We start from the raw sequence: 15,797 nt of genomic DNA, 5'->3' as shown, positions 1-15,797 counted from the left end.
GGACGAAGCATTCTAAAATAAACACCGCCGTCGGAGGTGCGCGCTCACGCCAGGCATGCCCGTCTACGTGAAAGGTTTCCCGTTTCTTTTCCTTTTTTTTTCCTCCCCCTTATTTTCCTCTGCGCCATCGCCGGCTCGTAAAACGACGTGGATTTAAACGAAACGATACCGATTTACCCCTCTGGTAACAGAAGCGTCGTTACAGAAGCAGTTCTAGGATTTCCAAAGAATGCTCTCTCCCTCTCGCTCGCGCCCCCTTGTCGTTCACTTTCCCTTCTTTCGCCACCCTCCCTTCTCTAGCCGTCAGGGACAATCGAGGGTAAGAGGGAGCTAGCTGGCTAGGGATTTCGATGAGTTTTTCTCTCGCCGCACGGGCATTTCGCGTTCCGCGTCGCGCCCTATCGCGACCACGGCACTTCCATCCCTGCAGATTTAGTATGCAGCGAGCTATATTAAATCTCCGCTGTTCGAGGGATTCCGGACTCTCGCTTCAGCTTCGTTTCTGATTCGCCTGCTGCCTCGTCGACACGCTGCTTTTCACCAGCCGGCTCGGTGTCGCCCGCCGTTTTTCTACGCCTTTTAATGCTTGTCGCTGTTGCGCCCCGTCCACTGGATCGTTCGACTCTTGGCAGGCAATTGTTGTCGAGCAAAACGGGTGATTTTTATTTTTATTAAAAATTCTACGCGTTGTTGGTCGAGTTGGGACGATTGGAATAATTTAGTGCCTGTGAAGAGATTATCAGAGCTTGTTGTTAAACTTTAGAAGAACATTATGTAAATATTTGCTTATGTATACGTGGTTTTAGTAGTTGGAACACTCCTCCTCGATCGATTATCAAAATAACTCAGATATCAGAAGTTACAGGAAAATAAAACGCTGCTCCAATTTCGTACAAAGTACGTCTGGCCATGGACTGACCTCATTCCACTTTGACGTATTCTTCCTCCAGTTCTTGCAATGACATGAGTTTATGAGTTTCTTATAATTTCACATACGTGTATATATTATTCAAAGTAACTGTACATGTAGATATCTTTTGTATGTATTTGTTAGTTGATTTTATATTTTCATTTTTATTATGTCTTAAATGTAAAATCGAAAAGAATAAAGATTGGTACAGTAAAAATAACGACGTTAATTATTTATATAATGAACAGCTTTTGTGACTACAATGAAGGTTATTGTTTATACTGCAACAAGCTCTACTCGTTTCAATTATATATTTAACATGAAGTAATAAACACGCCGACAATGGCCATATTCATTTTATTGTTGAAATAATGAATGACTCGCTCGGATTACAATCAACGTTATTAAATTAAATGCAAAATAATCAACGGCGTACAAATAAATATTAAATTTACGGTAATTTCCCTAACACAGCAATCATATGTCTTGCGAAATCTGTAAGTTACTGTACTTGAAAATACAATCAAAGCAATTACTATTGAATTCGCGAACAAGTCAGCTGAAAAGTGTATACGCATGCAAATTGGCATTACATAAATTAATATTCAACATGCCCGCGGTGTTCGAACAACGAGCAATACCGCGTCCAATAATTCCCGATACTATGGACACCCTCGTACTTCGAATTCCCTGGTGATGACGTCAGCCATGATCCCGTAATTTCTCATCAGCCTAGTTCCCGTAATATTTATGCTCGGGCGACTTACAAATGTCAGGGATACCCGAATGCAAAAAGTCCGCATAAAGGGTACACTCTTGACCTAGTTCCCGGGCGCCCTTTTAAATTAGTTTGCCAAACAAGAAAGCCAAGCTCTCGAGCCCCGAAGCCGAGGTGTTCGAAGAGAAAGGTGCCGCGGGAAATGATACGAGGTGTGTCTGGCGAGCAGGGAACGCCTCGTGGTATAAAGGACAGGGCTCGTAAGACAGCAATCTACAACACGGTCCACGGAGAGCTGTAACGCCACTAGAATCGAACTTGTAATAAGGTACACCTCGCCCACTCACCAGAAGTCGATTGCTCCGCAGGGACGTCGAGGGGTGGGGCAACCCTCCTACGTCTTTCCCTTCATCCTTCCATAACCTTTCAGTATTGTTCAACCCCCGCGAGTCCCTACGGTTGAGAAGAGGGAACCCTGGTGAAATTACACCGTTATTTCGAATCCCATTATGTAAAATTATTTTCCGCCATTAATTCTGCTCGACCACGGAATTCTGATCTAAGTGAATGAATGTAACGGTCGAGAGGCTGGAATCGTTTAATGCGATGAAATATGGGCCACTGGGAGAAACCGAGACGGGCTCGCCTTTGTGAAATTTAAAATCACTCGCTGGAATGCTTGAATTTTTCATCCGGAACCGGTGGAGCTGAACCGGAGTGCGTGGTTGCAATTTCTAAGCCAATTTTCATTATTTATGTCTGACGGCTGCCAGGATCGCTAATTAAACAGTGATACATGCACTTGAAAAGCGTTCCTCGTCAAATGGGAATAAATACGTTCCATGAGAGCTCGAGAACCGCATCTATTTATTGTTGAAAAATTTATTTAGAAATCTTTATTGAATTCGTTGGCAGTAGATATTAAAATCACAAACTCTTTAAGCTAGAGGACACCGAATATGTGTTGTTATTTTACCGTTGTCTGACTGTAATTATTGGATAACTGTATTTAAATGCATAACACACTAAATTCATTTCGTATGAAATAAACATTTACAGGCCGCTACCTAGTTCAAAGTGCCTCATTTATAATTATAATTAAAATAAACATCACTGAAAGAAACTGTTATTTTCACAAGTAATTGTGCGCAAACATTAGCCAGACATGTGTATTCAGCGCTAGCAGGTGCGATAATTCAAACAAATATTTATGGCCTACTTTTTCTTACCACGTTTAGAGTTCCAAGCAAAGTCGCTCCGTAATTATGAGAAAATATGCAAGAGGAAAGTACTGCGATAAAGTTTTAAACTCTTGAAACTCTACACGTAGTAAGGAAAAATCACCATAACTGCTTGTTTCATATATTACACGCGTTACCGCTGAAAGCATGTCTGACTAATGACCTGCCGTAACTACTTACAGTTTTGCGACTGTCTCCTGGAAACTCGCGGAACCGTGAGGCACTCGTCTCTTTCATCAAGTACCATCACTTCAGCTCCTTTGTATTTGTTCTCCATCTGATTTTGTTATTATTGATGAATTGGAACAGGACTATGTATAGCATATCTTTTACATACGTATATTTTTAGCAATTATTTAAGCAATGATATATTATCTGAAAAAGACCACAAATAGTCTAGCCAAAATATATAAAAGAAAGCCATTCAAAGGCATTCTTAAAAAATTCACACGTAATTTATACTTTTACTATAACTTCAAAATAATTTAACCCCCGATAAAGTTAACTAACAGTTTGGTAAAAATCACCAATTAAGCGGATTACTGTGGATTCCTTGTATCAGTAACGATTATCCGTGGTCCCTCGTTAATTCACCCACTCCAAATTTATATTTTCAAACGTGCATTTTTAATAAGCCACGCGCGTGTCGCGATCCCTGTGCATCGGTGGGGACTGAAATTGATATCGATAATATCGTCCACGAAAATCCTCGAAACTGCCCGGTGATTTAAATTCGCTTCCATAAATAAATAACGCAAAACCCCGTATTATAATTGCCTCGTAAATGATTTACAGCAAGCAATGAATTAAATAATCGCAAAACGTCGATGATCGTCGAAGCTGAATTCGCCCAGGAACGCGGTGAAATGTTTTTTGTAATCGTCATTTAACGCGAATACGATGACTATCGTTTGCCAGTAGACGAAGAAGAAAATGGGAGAAACCGTTCCAAGAGGAAGATTAATGTCGATTCGAAGCCAGAGCGTGATTTCGTCGAACAACTCGAGGTCGTCAAAGTACGTCGTGATGAAGGATTTCGTCGCTCTTGGCCTGAAGATATGTATTACGCGAGCCAAAAGGGCAGAAAAGTTTAAATAATTCCATGCCAAAAAATGTGGCGCGATCTCCTTTGTTTGACGGAACACGTCCGCGATGAATTAAATATTGAAATGATCAAAGGGATCGTTTCAGAATTTATATTGTTTCATTTCCGCTGTTTATTTTCAATTGCACTCGTTTGAAGAACTACGGTAATCGCAGAATTCCTGATCCTTGTGAGTCTCGACCTGACTGCTTCCATTTTTCCCTAGACGGCAAGTGCAAACATTCTTGTTTAATTCCCCGAAGGAGACGTTGATCTTTCACGGTTGAATTAAATGACTGCAGGAACACTTTTAAGATACCGTTGGAACATACTTTTGATGTTTCTTTACGCTTATTGGAACAATTGAGTTTTTACACAGACAACTGATACAATCGAATAATTGGAAAAACGATTAATCAGATTTTTCATTTGCCACCATCTATGTTGTAGTTTTTAATGTCTCGATTGTCCACGTCATGCACAGAAATCGATAGGTCCTACCGTGGCGTTTAACCTTCACTCCGTGTCCCAAGTCTATCGATTCCCGTAGACGTCTATTTGCGTTCGCAGTGTCAGCCACGATTGCATTAGAATCCTTGCGAGATGTGTCATCGAATTCGATCGCGGAGAGGCATTACGTTGCTGCGGGAGAGTGCTCGAGAACCCCGTCTAATCGACGTCACCTCCGTTTCACCTGACGTTCGAGACATTTGGAACGGACAAATCCACCAGCGTCAAACAAAAAACCGCGTCGACTTTGATTTAACTGGCAGAAGCGCATCGGTAGATACACGCGACAAAGATGCGAACAAAATAATGAAAAAACATATACCTTGTGAAAAACAAGAGCGAGGGAGTAAAAGACTCGGCGATGACGGAAGGGTCCCTGATGTTAGTCTTGTCTTACGCTGTGACGCCTCTTCTGTTTTCATTAAAAGCTTCGGTCCGTCTCTCTCGATCCCCGCTCTTCCGTACCCTCTTTCTTTCGTCGTATAATATTACTTTTTCTTTTGAAAGTTGAAATGGGACGAACGTCGTCTAAGAGACTCAATTCCTTGCTATGTTTCGTGTGACTTTCAAAGCAACAAGACCTGAGTTATTTCGATGAATAATCGTCATCTCCGAGGTACTCGTCTCGTTCTCATCGCTTTTGTAGATTCGAACGGTATCCCCATTTTTTTCTCTGTTTCTTTGGAAGATAAAAAAGAGTAGGCAATTCACAGAAGAACGATCAGGGTTTGAATCATTCTTTGTCGAAAAACGTCTTGCGAGCCTTACACGCGACTGCTTCCCTCGTTAGCTTCAACGGAGCGGGACTCCGGGAGCCGTTAGTCGCCTTTTTTTTCTTCGTTTTCAATCCTTATTCCCCGGGTTGAGCCCGCGAAACAGTTAACGATATCCAAACAAACCATTCCGTGTCGAGGGTGGATGAGCCTCGCGGTTCCGAACGATTGCGCGTATAAAAATATGGACGTGTCTGGTATCAATGTTCAGCTAAATAATAAACAGAACGTTTGGCTTGTGGATAAATTTGTTTCAAATTTTAATCAAACGATTTAAAAATGTATCCGCAACAAATAAAATTTCAGAGACGCGCAAAAGAACGTTTTTCGCAAATTCTGTATTTAGCAACCCCCCCCCCTCCAAGGTTCAAGAAGTAGATTAATAATTAAATAGAATCCAAACCTAAGAATTAAAATAAGGAACTTAGAAACTGTTCATTGTCTCCGTGAAAATAGAGTTTATTCCACGATTAAAGCGAAGAAATCTTTAACAATGACCGCCTGATTATCCCCTAAATTACACACGCCCAATTTTCGCCAAAAATTCAAAGATAACGGTGGAGGGATTCCCTTCCGCTCGATTACTTCGCATTTCCGCGCCGTTTCCTCGTCGCTCGACGAGCACGTTCTCCCCGCAGCTACATTCGTTCACGGTGACCAACATTTTCGAACGTCTAAATCAACGCCATCCCTATCTCTTCCCCCTGGCACGCCCCTCCGATGTTACTTTCCCCGTGAAACGTATTACGTAAGTCTCGGTGAACGGAGATACACTGCGTTGACGGATGAAAACGGAATGAAACTGTCCCCTCGTGCTCGCGAACGAAGTCCATCGACTGTTAATCGCATAATCTAATATTTACCCCCGCTTTCCGTGCGAACCGCTGCTTACAGCACGGTTTTTCCCTCGCCTCCTACGTCGCGTCACCACCCATTCTCCTAGGAACAATTCCGATCCGTTTTCACGTGCCGCGTGGCCGGTGCTTCTACCGTCTCCAACTAGCGGTCCTTTCGCAGGAAGCAGCAAGGAACAAAGCGGGGACGAACTCGCAGGACGGCGGGGGGTAAAGGTAATCCCTATTGTTTCTACTGTCCCATAAATCCTACTAGCCGCGTCGCCTTCCCGCCTCCTGCGCTTCTCCGCTACCGCTCGCACTTCGGTTACCGACAACACAACCCCTAAACCACCCTACCACCCCCACCTGCTACAACTCCCGCTATTCTCAATCCCCTTGCTACGCCTTTCTCGGCGGTGTGCTTCGTAAATCTCGGTCCAGCTGTGCTTTTACGGCGCACACGTACTTCCTGGAGGAACACAAGCGATCCGTGATTCGGAAGGACTCTCATCCTTCCACGGGAATCGCTCGAGGGCGCTCGACGTTCGATTCAAGGCTGGGACCCTTGTGGGACTTCTCGATACCGTAGCTACAACGGGGAAATTTATCGAGGGTCTTTTCTTGATCGATTACCGAGTGGGAGGATAGATTACAAGACGATCCGAGCGTGTGGTATGGTTAACGTTTCGGCCCTGTAGGGGCAAAGCGAGTCGTTACGTTTCTACGATTCATGAAAATAAGGTTATAGTTAGGTGTGTGTCATGATACTGCACAAATTGATTAACTCCGTAACACAAAATGTTGAGAAATGCGATGTTTTTTATAATTCCCTTTATAATATAATTTCGAATAAAGATTGTGGAATGCATAAATACAGATGTGCAAACCACTCTATAACGGATAATTATTGTATTTTCTAATGAATTTGTTGTCATGCGTCTCCGAGTCTTAAATTCCAGTGTGACCCTAATCTTGTCTATAAGGAGCGACCGCGTTTGAAAAAATTCATGGAGCTACCCTAAGTTATACACACGGCGTTTCTACGTTGTTTACGATCCATAAAGATTTCAGAAGGGTACTTGAGACTCCTGACACGCAGAGGGGTTCGTTTCTCCGGTAATATCGGCTGAGGGCGACAACTAATTTATGACACTAATCTCTGCTACCTTACTACACTCCTTACATGTTATTTTCTGTCATGTATTTATCACGCTTATGTAGGGAAGCTCCTAAACTCGTGTTAGTTTCCACATTTACTGCTACGATCGATAGGAGACTCTGTAAGCTATTGTGTCTATTTTCAATACGCATTATTTATTATTTCTTGTGGTGTATTCTCCTATATTTGTTGACTAAAATGGCTGAACAAGTTGAAGAATTAATGTTTCAGTCATTTTCATCTTTCTATCGACAAAAATCCTTGATTTCTCTATTTCCTCTAAATTACTACCTGCTCCAATTCCATAACATTTAAAGCGTTGCATCCGAAGAACCTGAACATCCGTAGAAATGCTAATAATTAATATCGTGAATTGGTTTTCTCGGTGAATTTGTGGTTCGAATGCGATTGAAAAACGGCAAATAATTGTAGTACAATAATTTCAATAATTTCGAGGCTTTCCCTCATGATTAACACTTTTTTATTGAAATTGCAGATCGAGGACGCCATGCTGATGTTCGACAAGCAGACCAACAGGCACAGAGGTGAGTGGAATTTATGGTTTTCTCGGAGGGTGCAGGGGAGGGAAGAGGATTCCACCCGCGATACAATAATTCGATACCGGGCTGCTAATGACTGTTTAATCACCGATGATCGTTAAAACGTGAGAGGAGTGCTGACGACGCGCGACCGCCGGCGAAATTTCGATCCGCGGGACTTCGGCTGGGCGCAAATATGTTGAAAATATGGTCGAGACTATTCTGTTTAGCGAGTCAATAATACCGGCCGTTTCGCTCGCGGAGATCGTTGATCGGGTAATTAACGAGCTGGCGCGAAACTATTATTAGTAATTACGGTAATACACGACACCAATGCGTCAACGACGCTACAGCTAAAGATAAATAGCATTAATTTGACGCTGCGATCAATCGAAGCGTTAATCACGACTGGTGATTGCGCGATTCAACGTTGTCCTGCACTTCTTGCAATTCTATCGATGCTTGCCATAGTGTGCTTCTTTCCTCCTTTGGATAGATTGTCTTAGAGTGGGACATGAGCAGAGATGCATGTTTATTTCAATTAATTTCTCTCTAGACAGACGTCTTTTATGTACATTAATTTAGTCGAAAGCTTCGATATTCATAATTCTATTACTTATCCCAAAGGCATGGCGAACTCCGTAAGAAATTCAGAACGACCTTCGCATTGTTATAAAGAAATAGAAATACAAGATGAGAGATGCGTTATGCTAATTTTGTACTCCCCATTCTCGATTCTAATCTAAGCAGGATGAATTCACGTTTTCATACGTCGTTTATATACGTACGCGGGCCGTATGTAAATGCTCGTTCCATTTCGATTCCTGGCACGCGTCGTTTCTTTTATTCTTTATGATAATCGCACCTGAATAAAAGCCCTCTTGCAACCGGCCACCATGGTCGTCTATTGTTACGCGTGATGCGATCGGCTGAAATTCAAAGCCGCCGTGGAGTTTGCGTCTCTTCGACGCCTACGTAGTCAACTGATAACGCAAACATCAAGAAATTGTTATTCCCCGAAATGTTATCATTCGATCCCTCAGAAACGCGTTGGAAATTTCCTGGTAGCATCGTAATTTATTTAAATTATTTTAATTTCACATTCGATTACGAAATAAGAGCCGGTGACGCGAAGTCACAGGCCTTCGGTACGCACTAGTCCTGATCGTCAATTCGGGTAAGAAATTCGATCAATATCGAGGCATTACCTTACACGTGACTGCACGGAAAGGCCGCGAAAGTCAAATAGAAGCAGTTACATCGAAGCCCGGCGAAATGAGACGATTCGATCGGTACCCGAGCGAAGGAGAGGGGAGGGGGCCATCGGGATGAATGAAATATCAGACTGCTAATGTAATATATACGCCAGCTCGATTCTCGTCTCCATCGACGACGGAGAAGAGAGACAGAAATACGAATGGCAAGGGTCTCGCTGTCGCGAGCCTGGATCCATTCACGTCGCTGCTTCAATGGGGTCGATAATCGTCAGCGATCGAGTTACCCCACCCGACCGATAATCGGGAGTCTCTCTATCTTTTTTAACGGTATCCTACTTCTCTCTTCGATCCCCCGACGGTTACCCCGTCCCTTCCTCTTCAGTAGAGTGCCTGCCGGGTCTCCCAGTGATAGATTCTAATATCGCTTATGAAAAATAGGGGCAAATGGGATATGAAAGCTGGCTCCCTTCAATGCCACAGGGGTTTCCCGCTGCCTCGAGGGGGAGAAGAAGGAAGGGTCGTGCCCGCGGGTTAGCGGGAATGGAGGCGGTAACGGAGAGATGTGTTGCGCGTCTCAGCAAACGGACGACAGCAAGAAAAGGAGTAGGTGAAATAGTCGTTGTACCTCTGGCGAAGAAAGAGGAGAGACTTCCGCGGGCGGGGAGGGCGAGGAAACGAGTAAAAGAAAGAGCGAACCGCCAAGGAAGGAGAGAGACGAGGATGGCTCTTTCAAAGCGGCGCGTAATCTCTCTCGCGATGACATCCAATACCATCCCCGTCGGACGAGTCTGCAAACCTCGAACCTCGAACATCACTGCTCTCCCGCAGATTTCACAATACGGTACTTCCATAACCGGTCTGTGATCCCTAAGGGGATTATTGTCGGATTTTCTGTGAGCGCCGCGCGAGCAACTTCGGTCGCAATCAACGAGACACCAATGGATCTTACTCGCCGGCCACTGTTTTCATCGCCGCTATCGGCTGCGTCGCATCCCCGATGTCTACCAGTTGCACCGCTACGGTCACATTTAGCGCGTATCGTGCTTTGAATATTACGGGGTACGATACTTTACATAAGATCCACTCCAAAACAGTTATCAAACCTCCAACCGATAAAGGAGAACCAAAGAGAACCCCACTCGCAGTCCACGGCCGGGAAAATATTCTTCCTTGAGATTACAAGGTTCCCTGGCACGCACGCGAGGAGCGTCGCCCCCGAAAAGTGACTCCTTTACACCGAGCCAAAGTGTAAAACTTATGTCGATCGTCGAATAAAGGGCGGATAGAGACCCTTCACCGGGAGGAAGATCGTTCGTTTGATAGCCGACAACGACCGGGGGTGGAGCACGATTCCTTCAAGGTCGTAACGTCTTCTAACCCAGATTCGATTTCGATCTGCGAGGATCGAGCGAGAGGCGCGGAACAACGAGGGAAAAGGGCGGGGGCTCGTGGAATTACAAAGAGAGATCCTTGTCGATGTTCGAGGCGACCCCTTTACGTCCAAATCCCCGAAGAAGTTGCCTCGGTGAAAGAAGAATCCGAGCGTTTCCGGACAATTTCGAGTCCCGCAGCGAGCTATGATTTCCACGCGAATGGGCAAGCTGCAATTGCAGCAAAGCGTGTCTTCTCTCTAGCGTGGCAGCCGGCGAAGAGGCGCGACTATAGCTCGAGGCGCGATTATCCAAGCTTCGCTGGCCAAAGGATTTTCTTTTCGTGAGCTCCACCCTTACGCGCGACGCGGGAGGAAGGGATGCAGGAGGAAGAGGAGGAGGAGAAGGAGGAGGGCGCACCTATAAGGCTGAGCGCAAGCCACGGTCCGTAGCTTCGCGCAGACTTGAGCGTGTGTTTGCACACGGAGACGCCAGAGCCGCGCGTTTATATACCCTGAGCGCATGTGTTTGCGCGTATACCTTGTCATAAATTGCTGGCACATTGCTCCTGGATGGGACGTATGTGTTTCCGTACGCCCCCAGGACCGTTCGGCTACGTCCTTCCTGATTGCCTACCGGCGATGGCCTCCGAAAGAAGGACTTGTTTACTCATGCGTGAACGCGCGTCAAAAGGACGTCCACCTTCAATCGTTCATTGAATCTCTGCTCGCTGGACGACGATCTAGAATCGGGGTTGATCCGATCCAACCGGGGAAAATTGTGCTGCATTTCGTCGACTTGGTCGACGATTTTTTCTTGGGGCTCGGACTTTGTTACACATGTGTTCTCTTCGTTTGTATATTTGAACAAGTCTGTTTGGTTTGGGTATTCGAGGAATGCAATTGGAATACTTTATTGGTAAATTGTTTTAGTAAAAGAAAAAGTGGCAAGGCATATTTAATTTGCTCTTTGTAGCTTCACGAATAATAGCTGAATATCATTTACCCACAAGTAGCAATATTCGAGATTACCGAGAATCTGCCGCTTATCAATAGTTCCTCTGAACTCTTTAAAAAAAACACGATCGTGTCCTTAAAATTAAAATGTGTGATTCCCACAGTCAACGATACACTTCACTTTAAAACTTCATTAAGCCATTTTCGCCAATTCTCAATTTATTTACCACAACAGACACTAGACCACTCTCATAACAGTTTAAGCATCGGATCGATCTAATTTCTGGACAGAATCCCACCCTCGAAGCACCAGTACTTGAACACTCAGGCCGATTTCCGTGACTCCTAACCTTACGTCCAAGTCGCTCCTAGAATGAGCTTTCGCCCCCTTCCCCCCTCTAATCGTAACAGACGCGTCACAAAGTCTCGACTTAACGAAGCTCCGAATTTCGAGTCCTCTGGCAGGGGTGATGCATCTGGGCGGATGCAATTACCGGGGACGGGGTTAGGTTTCCTCTCCAGTGGACAAGGAGAATCTCCGCGCGAAGACTCGGGGAACTCGAGGAAGCCGCCGCGACAGCTAGAGCAGACGGTGGCTGGATATGTTATGTCGGTTTGACGTAATCCTAGGGGCCCCGCGAGCCGGGGAACGGAACTCTAGTGACGCAGGGAAGGGGAGACGTCCCCCTAGCTAGCAGAAGAGATATTCTATTCGCGCTTCACGGGTCGGGGCAACTCGCGTGGCCCGCGGTAAACCTAACCCGCCAACTTCGGCACGTATGCACGAGCTGCACCGCTGCCTGCGCCCATTTCTCCGCCTGGAATAGTTCCGCCTGGTCCGCTGAACTTCCCTGCTGGATCGGTACGAAATAGTTTCGAAGCTGTTTCTAGCACTCCGTTCGGTTCCCGCTGCTCGCAGCAGCGTGCACGGGCCTCTGGGTAACTTCTAAGATCACCGCCTGCTCGCCACCGAATCGGTACGCCGCCTCCGCTCGACCGGAAAGTCGAGATTGATTTCCACGGAGTTCCGCGTTGTCGGTTCTTGATTGGTAATTGCGCCACCGCGATCGATAGCTCGCTGGAATACGCGTGCCTCGGGAACGTTCCACGTCGAGTCTCTCAGGGTGTGCGTGAGCGACGAGACGTGACATCTGCGAAACTGTCTGGTTTAGAATCCAATAAAACCAAAATAGTTGACAAATAATTGGTTATAATCACGTTAACGGTCTCTTGAAACCATGCAAAAGGTGATAAAAAGATTTTCGATCGGTCTGCTAATAGCAGATAATAACTATTTTGAAATCTCAGGACAACCATGGATATTCCCCGGAAAAATTCGAAACGAACCCGCGCGCTCTTGAAATATGTCTCAAACACGCGCAACGCCACAGGAAATGTTCATAAGGTTTGAATTATGGAGGGTTAAAAATTTCTGGTATTCGTCGAAGCGTGTTGAAAAGTTTTCCCCGCGTTGCGCGCAGGGTTGATGCGAGCTCTCATGAAAATATCGTGTCTTTTATGAAGGATCCAGCGTCGCGGAAAATTTTTCCCTCTCAGCCTGGGGTTTCAGTCGGTCAAAGAAACTCTCGAGGCATCGCCTTTTGGGAGCAGGCACCAACGCCTGGCGAGTATCTGCTTCCGAGCCCCGTAGTATCAGAATAGGGTTTCGCGGGTCGTTGCAACTTTCGAAAACTCCGTCGTGGAAGTCGCCCCAGCCACTGCTTGGAAACTTCTGAACGATGGATGGTTCCAGGTCGTGGATGTTACGTAAAGGATCAGGGTCGCTTACCGTCGCCATCCAATTCAGCCTAAATATGTCGCTAGTTCCGATCCTCCCCGTTTTACCTGGCGTCTCCGAGAATTATTGATGATTTCCTATTTCGAGATCCGACGTCAGACAGCTCGAGCCACCGGTGGGGATGAATCGACTTATCGGTCAGCGCGAATGGAGGTGGTTTATCTGGCTGTGATTCGCAGCTGACTACGTGGTTTCAATGGTCTGCAAACTTTTCTAATTCTCGGTCAAGATTCGACGAACAATATTCGACAGAAAGATTTGAAACATTCTTAGGCATTCTTATGAGACTGACTCCAATGGCGAAATTATCATAAAATTGTTTTGGAATCTATCAGGAATTTGTAGATGCCTTGTACAGACACATTATTGGCGTTGATACGTACTTGATCATCGTTGCTGGTGATTAATATTGTCTTCATGGCCTAACTTGTAATTTAATTTGGGGAGATTGGAGCTTAATAAACTCCTAATCACTCTTGGTACGTTAAACCTGACTCGAGACCAGAATTTACGCGGTAACGGTACAACGTGGAACACTAAATTACCACGTGAAAACAGTTGTCTAGTCTATCGTGGAGAATTTTAATGTTTTCAAGGTGGTACTCTCATTTGACACATCGAAAAGTATGATCTTATGACTATTTCTTTAAATTTAATCTCATGAAATTTTGTTAATAAATTGTACTACAACTAAGTCGATATCTAAACCAGCATTGTGACACTTATCCACTGTAATTTTATAAGCAAACGAGATTATTGCGAGAAAATTGATATGCCACACAATAAGACCAACTAGCCGTCCTGCGACAATGCCTCCGTGTTGTTGGTTCTATTCGAAGGCGAGCGTGTTCGACGAAAGGGCAAGTTTCGTATCAAAGAACGATCCAACAAATTATATTATCCGTGACACGGGAGACACCGTTCCGCCACGAATGGAATTGATCCCCCCGCGTTTCCATGTCGACGATCGAGGTCTCCGGCGTATTCGCGATTTCCTTAAATCCGGATCCAAGGAACGAGATAGCGGATCTTTATCAGCGAGATACCGAACGACTCTCCCGGCACCGACATCCACCATGCATAACATAAGCCGGACGGTTTTTCGGTATAGAGGAAAATCGATGCTCGGATAGGGAAAGGCGTTCTTTCCATTCTATTATGGGAATCTCGGAACGGCGCATCGACACGCTCCAATTGTCACCTGTATTACTACCGTCCGCCATGCTATATTCGAAGTAGAGAATCCTCGCGGCGGCAGGATGGCAAGAGATTCTGAAATATTGAAACGCGGAAGACGGCCCCGGTACTTTTCTTCCACCAACCCCCACCCCAACGCTCTCGTTTCGCGCTTTTCTTTTCTCGCGTTATCCCTTTCCCTACCGCCGAGACGCTTTCCTTTTTCCCCTCCCTTACGAAGCTATAGCGATTTAACCAACTGCCAGACGCAGGGAGCGTTTCGCGCGCGATTGCATCGAAGCCAGGTCTGCCTTCTTCGATATGAAATCCTCGAGATACTGATGTTTAAGTTTCCCTCTTAATCTTCCTCTCCCCGACGCCGCGCCGGTGTTATAAATTCAGCGTGAAACGCGAGAATTCGCGGACAATACGCGCCGCGGATCCTCACAGACGTCTACAATGTTTAACCCCTCTTGGGCTCGGGTCCTCGTTTTTTTCAACGACCTTCTTGACGCTGAGGAAAAGTAGACGGCATTTTTAATTTTCAATTTTCCATAGCTATGAGCATAATTTTTTCGTAAAGAATTACTGAAAATACGTTTTGTTACAGTGTTATTGACATTGACATCAATTTTAGCAGTTTTCATAAGATCTTCACTATTCATATACGTTCCAATGCGAGTGCATACAGCTGATTTCTAGTTTCTCACGGCATCAGTCTCAGCAGAATTCCTCGGAGTCTTCGTTGCCCCATCCTTGCAGGAACCCCACGCATATTTATTATCGAATCTGCACCGTTTCCCAAATAATCCACGAATCCGACGGACGTAAACGTATTTCCTCCCTGGTTCTCGCTTCTTTCCACCTTTAAATCGTCCTTCACCCCCCTGGGTGGCTCGCGTGGAAGCACCGGTAGCGCGAGTTTCTCGCGCGATTGAATTGAGCTGCTCCGGCTGCAATTTCGTGGACCCGGACTGGATCGAAGCTACCTCACGAATTTCCGTCCCTATCTATCGGCCCTCTTTCAACGGGGATAAAAGGATGATCGCGGGGAGTGCGAGCCTGCGAAGGAAGTACATAGATAGGCGGAGGAGAAGGAACAGCGAATCTGGACGAGCTGTTGAACCATGAAGGAAGAAACTACCCGTAGAAGTGGATGAAAGAGAATAAGGAAAAGAGAAAAGTCGAGGGCGTCGATTAGGTATAATGGCAAGGAAAAGAGATGAAGTGACAGGCACCGACGGATCACTCTTTTATGCCAGATTCGAGATTGTGGAAGTTTGTTCCTTTTGGAGCGAAGGATATAGCGTAGTACAGTCTTGTATTCGAAGCATAAGCAACCTATAGAACCTATATTAGAGCTAATCACGTTGCCCTCTTCATGTTAAAACAAGAAATGTATAAGTATATCAACATATCAATTTTGAAACAAGAAACTCGTTCAATAATTCAACACACGAAGGTGTGTGTTGAATTATTGAACGAGTTTCTTGTTTCAAAATTGATATGT

General features: G+C 45.2%; 1 protein-coding gene across 5 annotated transcripts in view; it reads left to right on the top strand.

Annotated features, from left to right (window-relative positions):
* LOC128887580 (RNA-binding protein Musashi homolog Rbp6) overlaps positions 1-15,797 on the top strand; it is a 314,695-nt gene that overhangs the window by 164,412 nt on the left and 134,486 nt on the right. For all 5 annotated transcript variants that reach the window (XM_054143620.1, XM_054143624.1, XM_054143623.1 and 2 more), the window contains one exon: positions 7,728-7,776. In XM_054143620.1, coding sequence (XP_053999595.1) covers positions 7,728-7,776 — 49 coding nt within the window. The remainder of the gene's footprint in view (positions 1-7,727; positions 7,777-15,797) is intronic.

This window comes from Hylaeus anthracinus, unplaced genomic scaffold (genome assembly GCF_026225885.1).
Source record: "Hylaeus anthracinus isolate JK02 unplaced genomic scaffold, UHH_iyHylAnth1.0_haploid 11989, whole genome shotgun sequence".
Taxonomy (NCBI): domain Eukaryota; kingdom Metazoa; phylum Arthropoda; class Insecta; order Hymenoptera; family Colletidae; genus Hylaeus; species Hylaeus anthracinus.
This window is presented reverse-complemented; position numbering and strand designations above follow the sequence as displayed.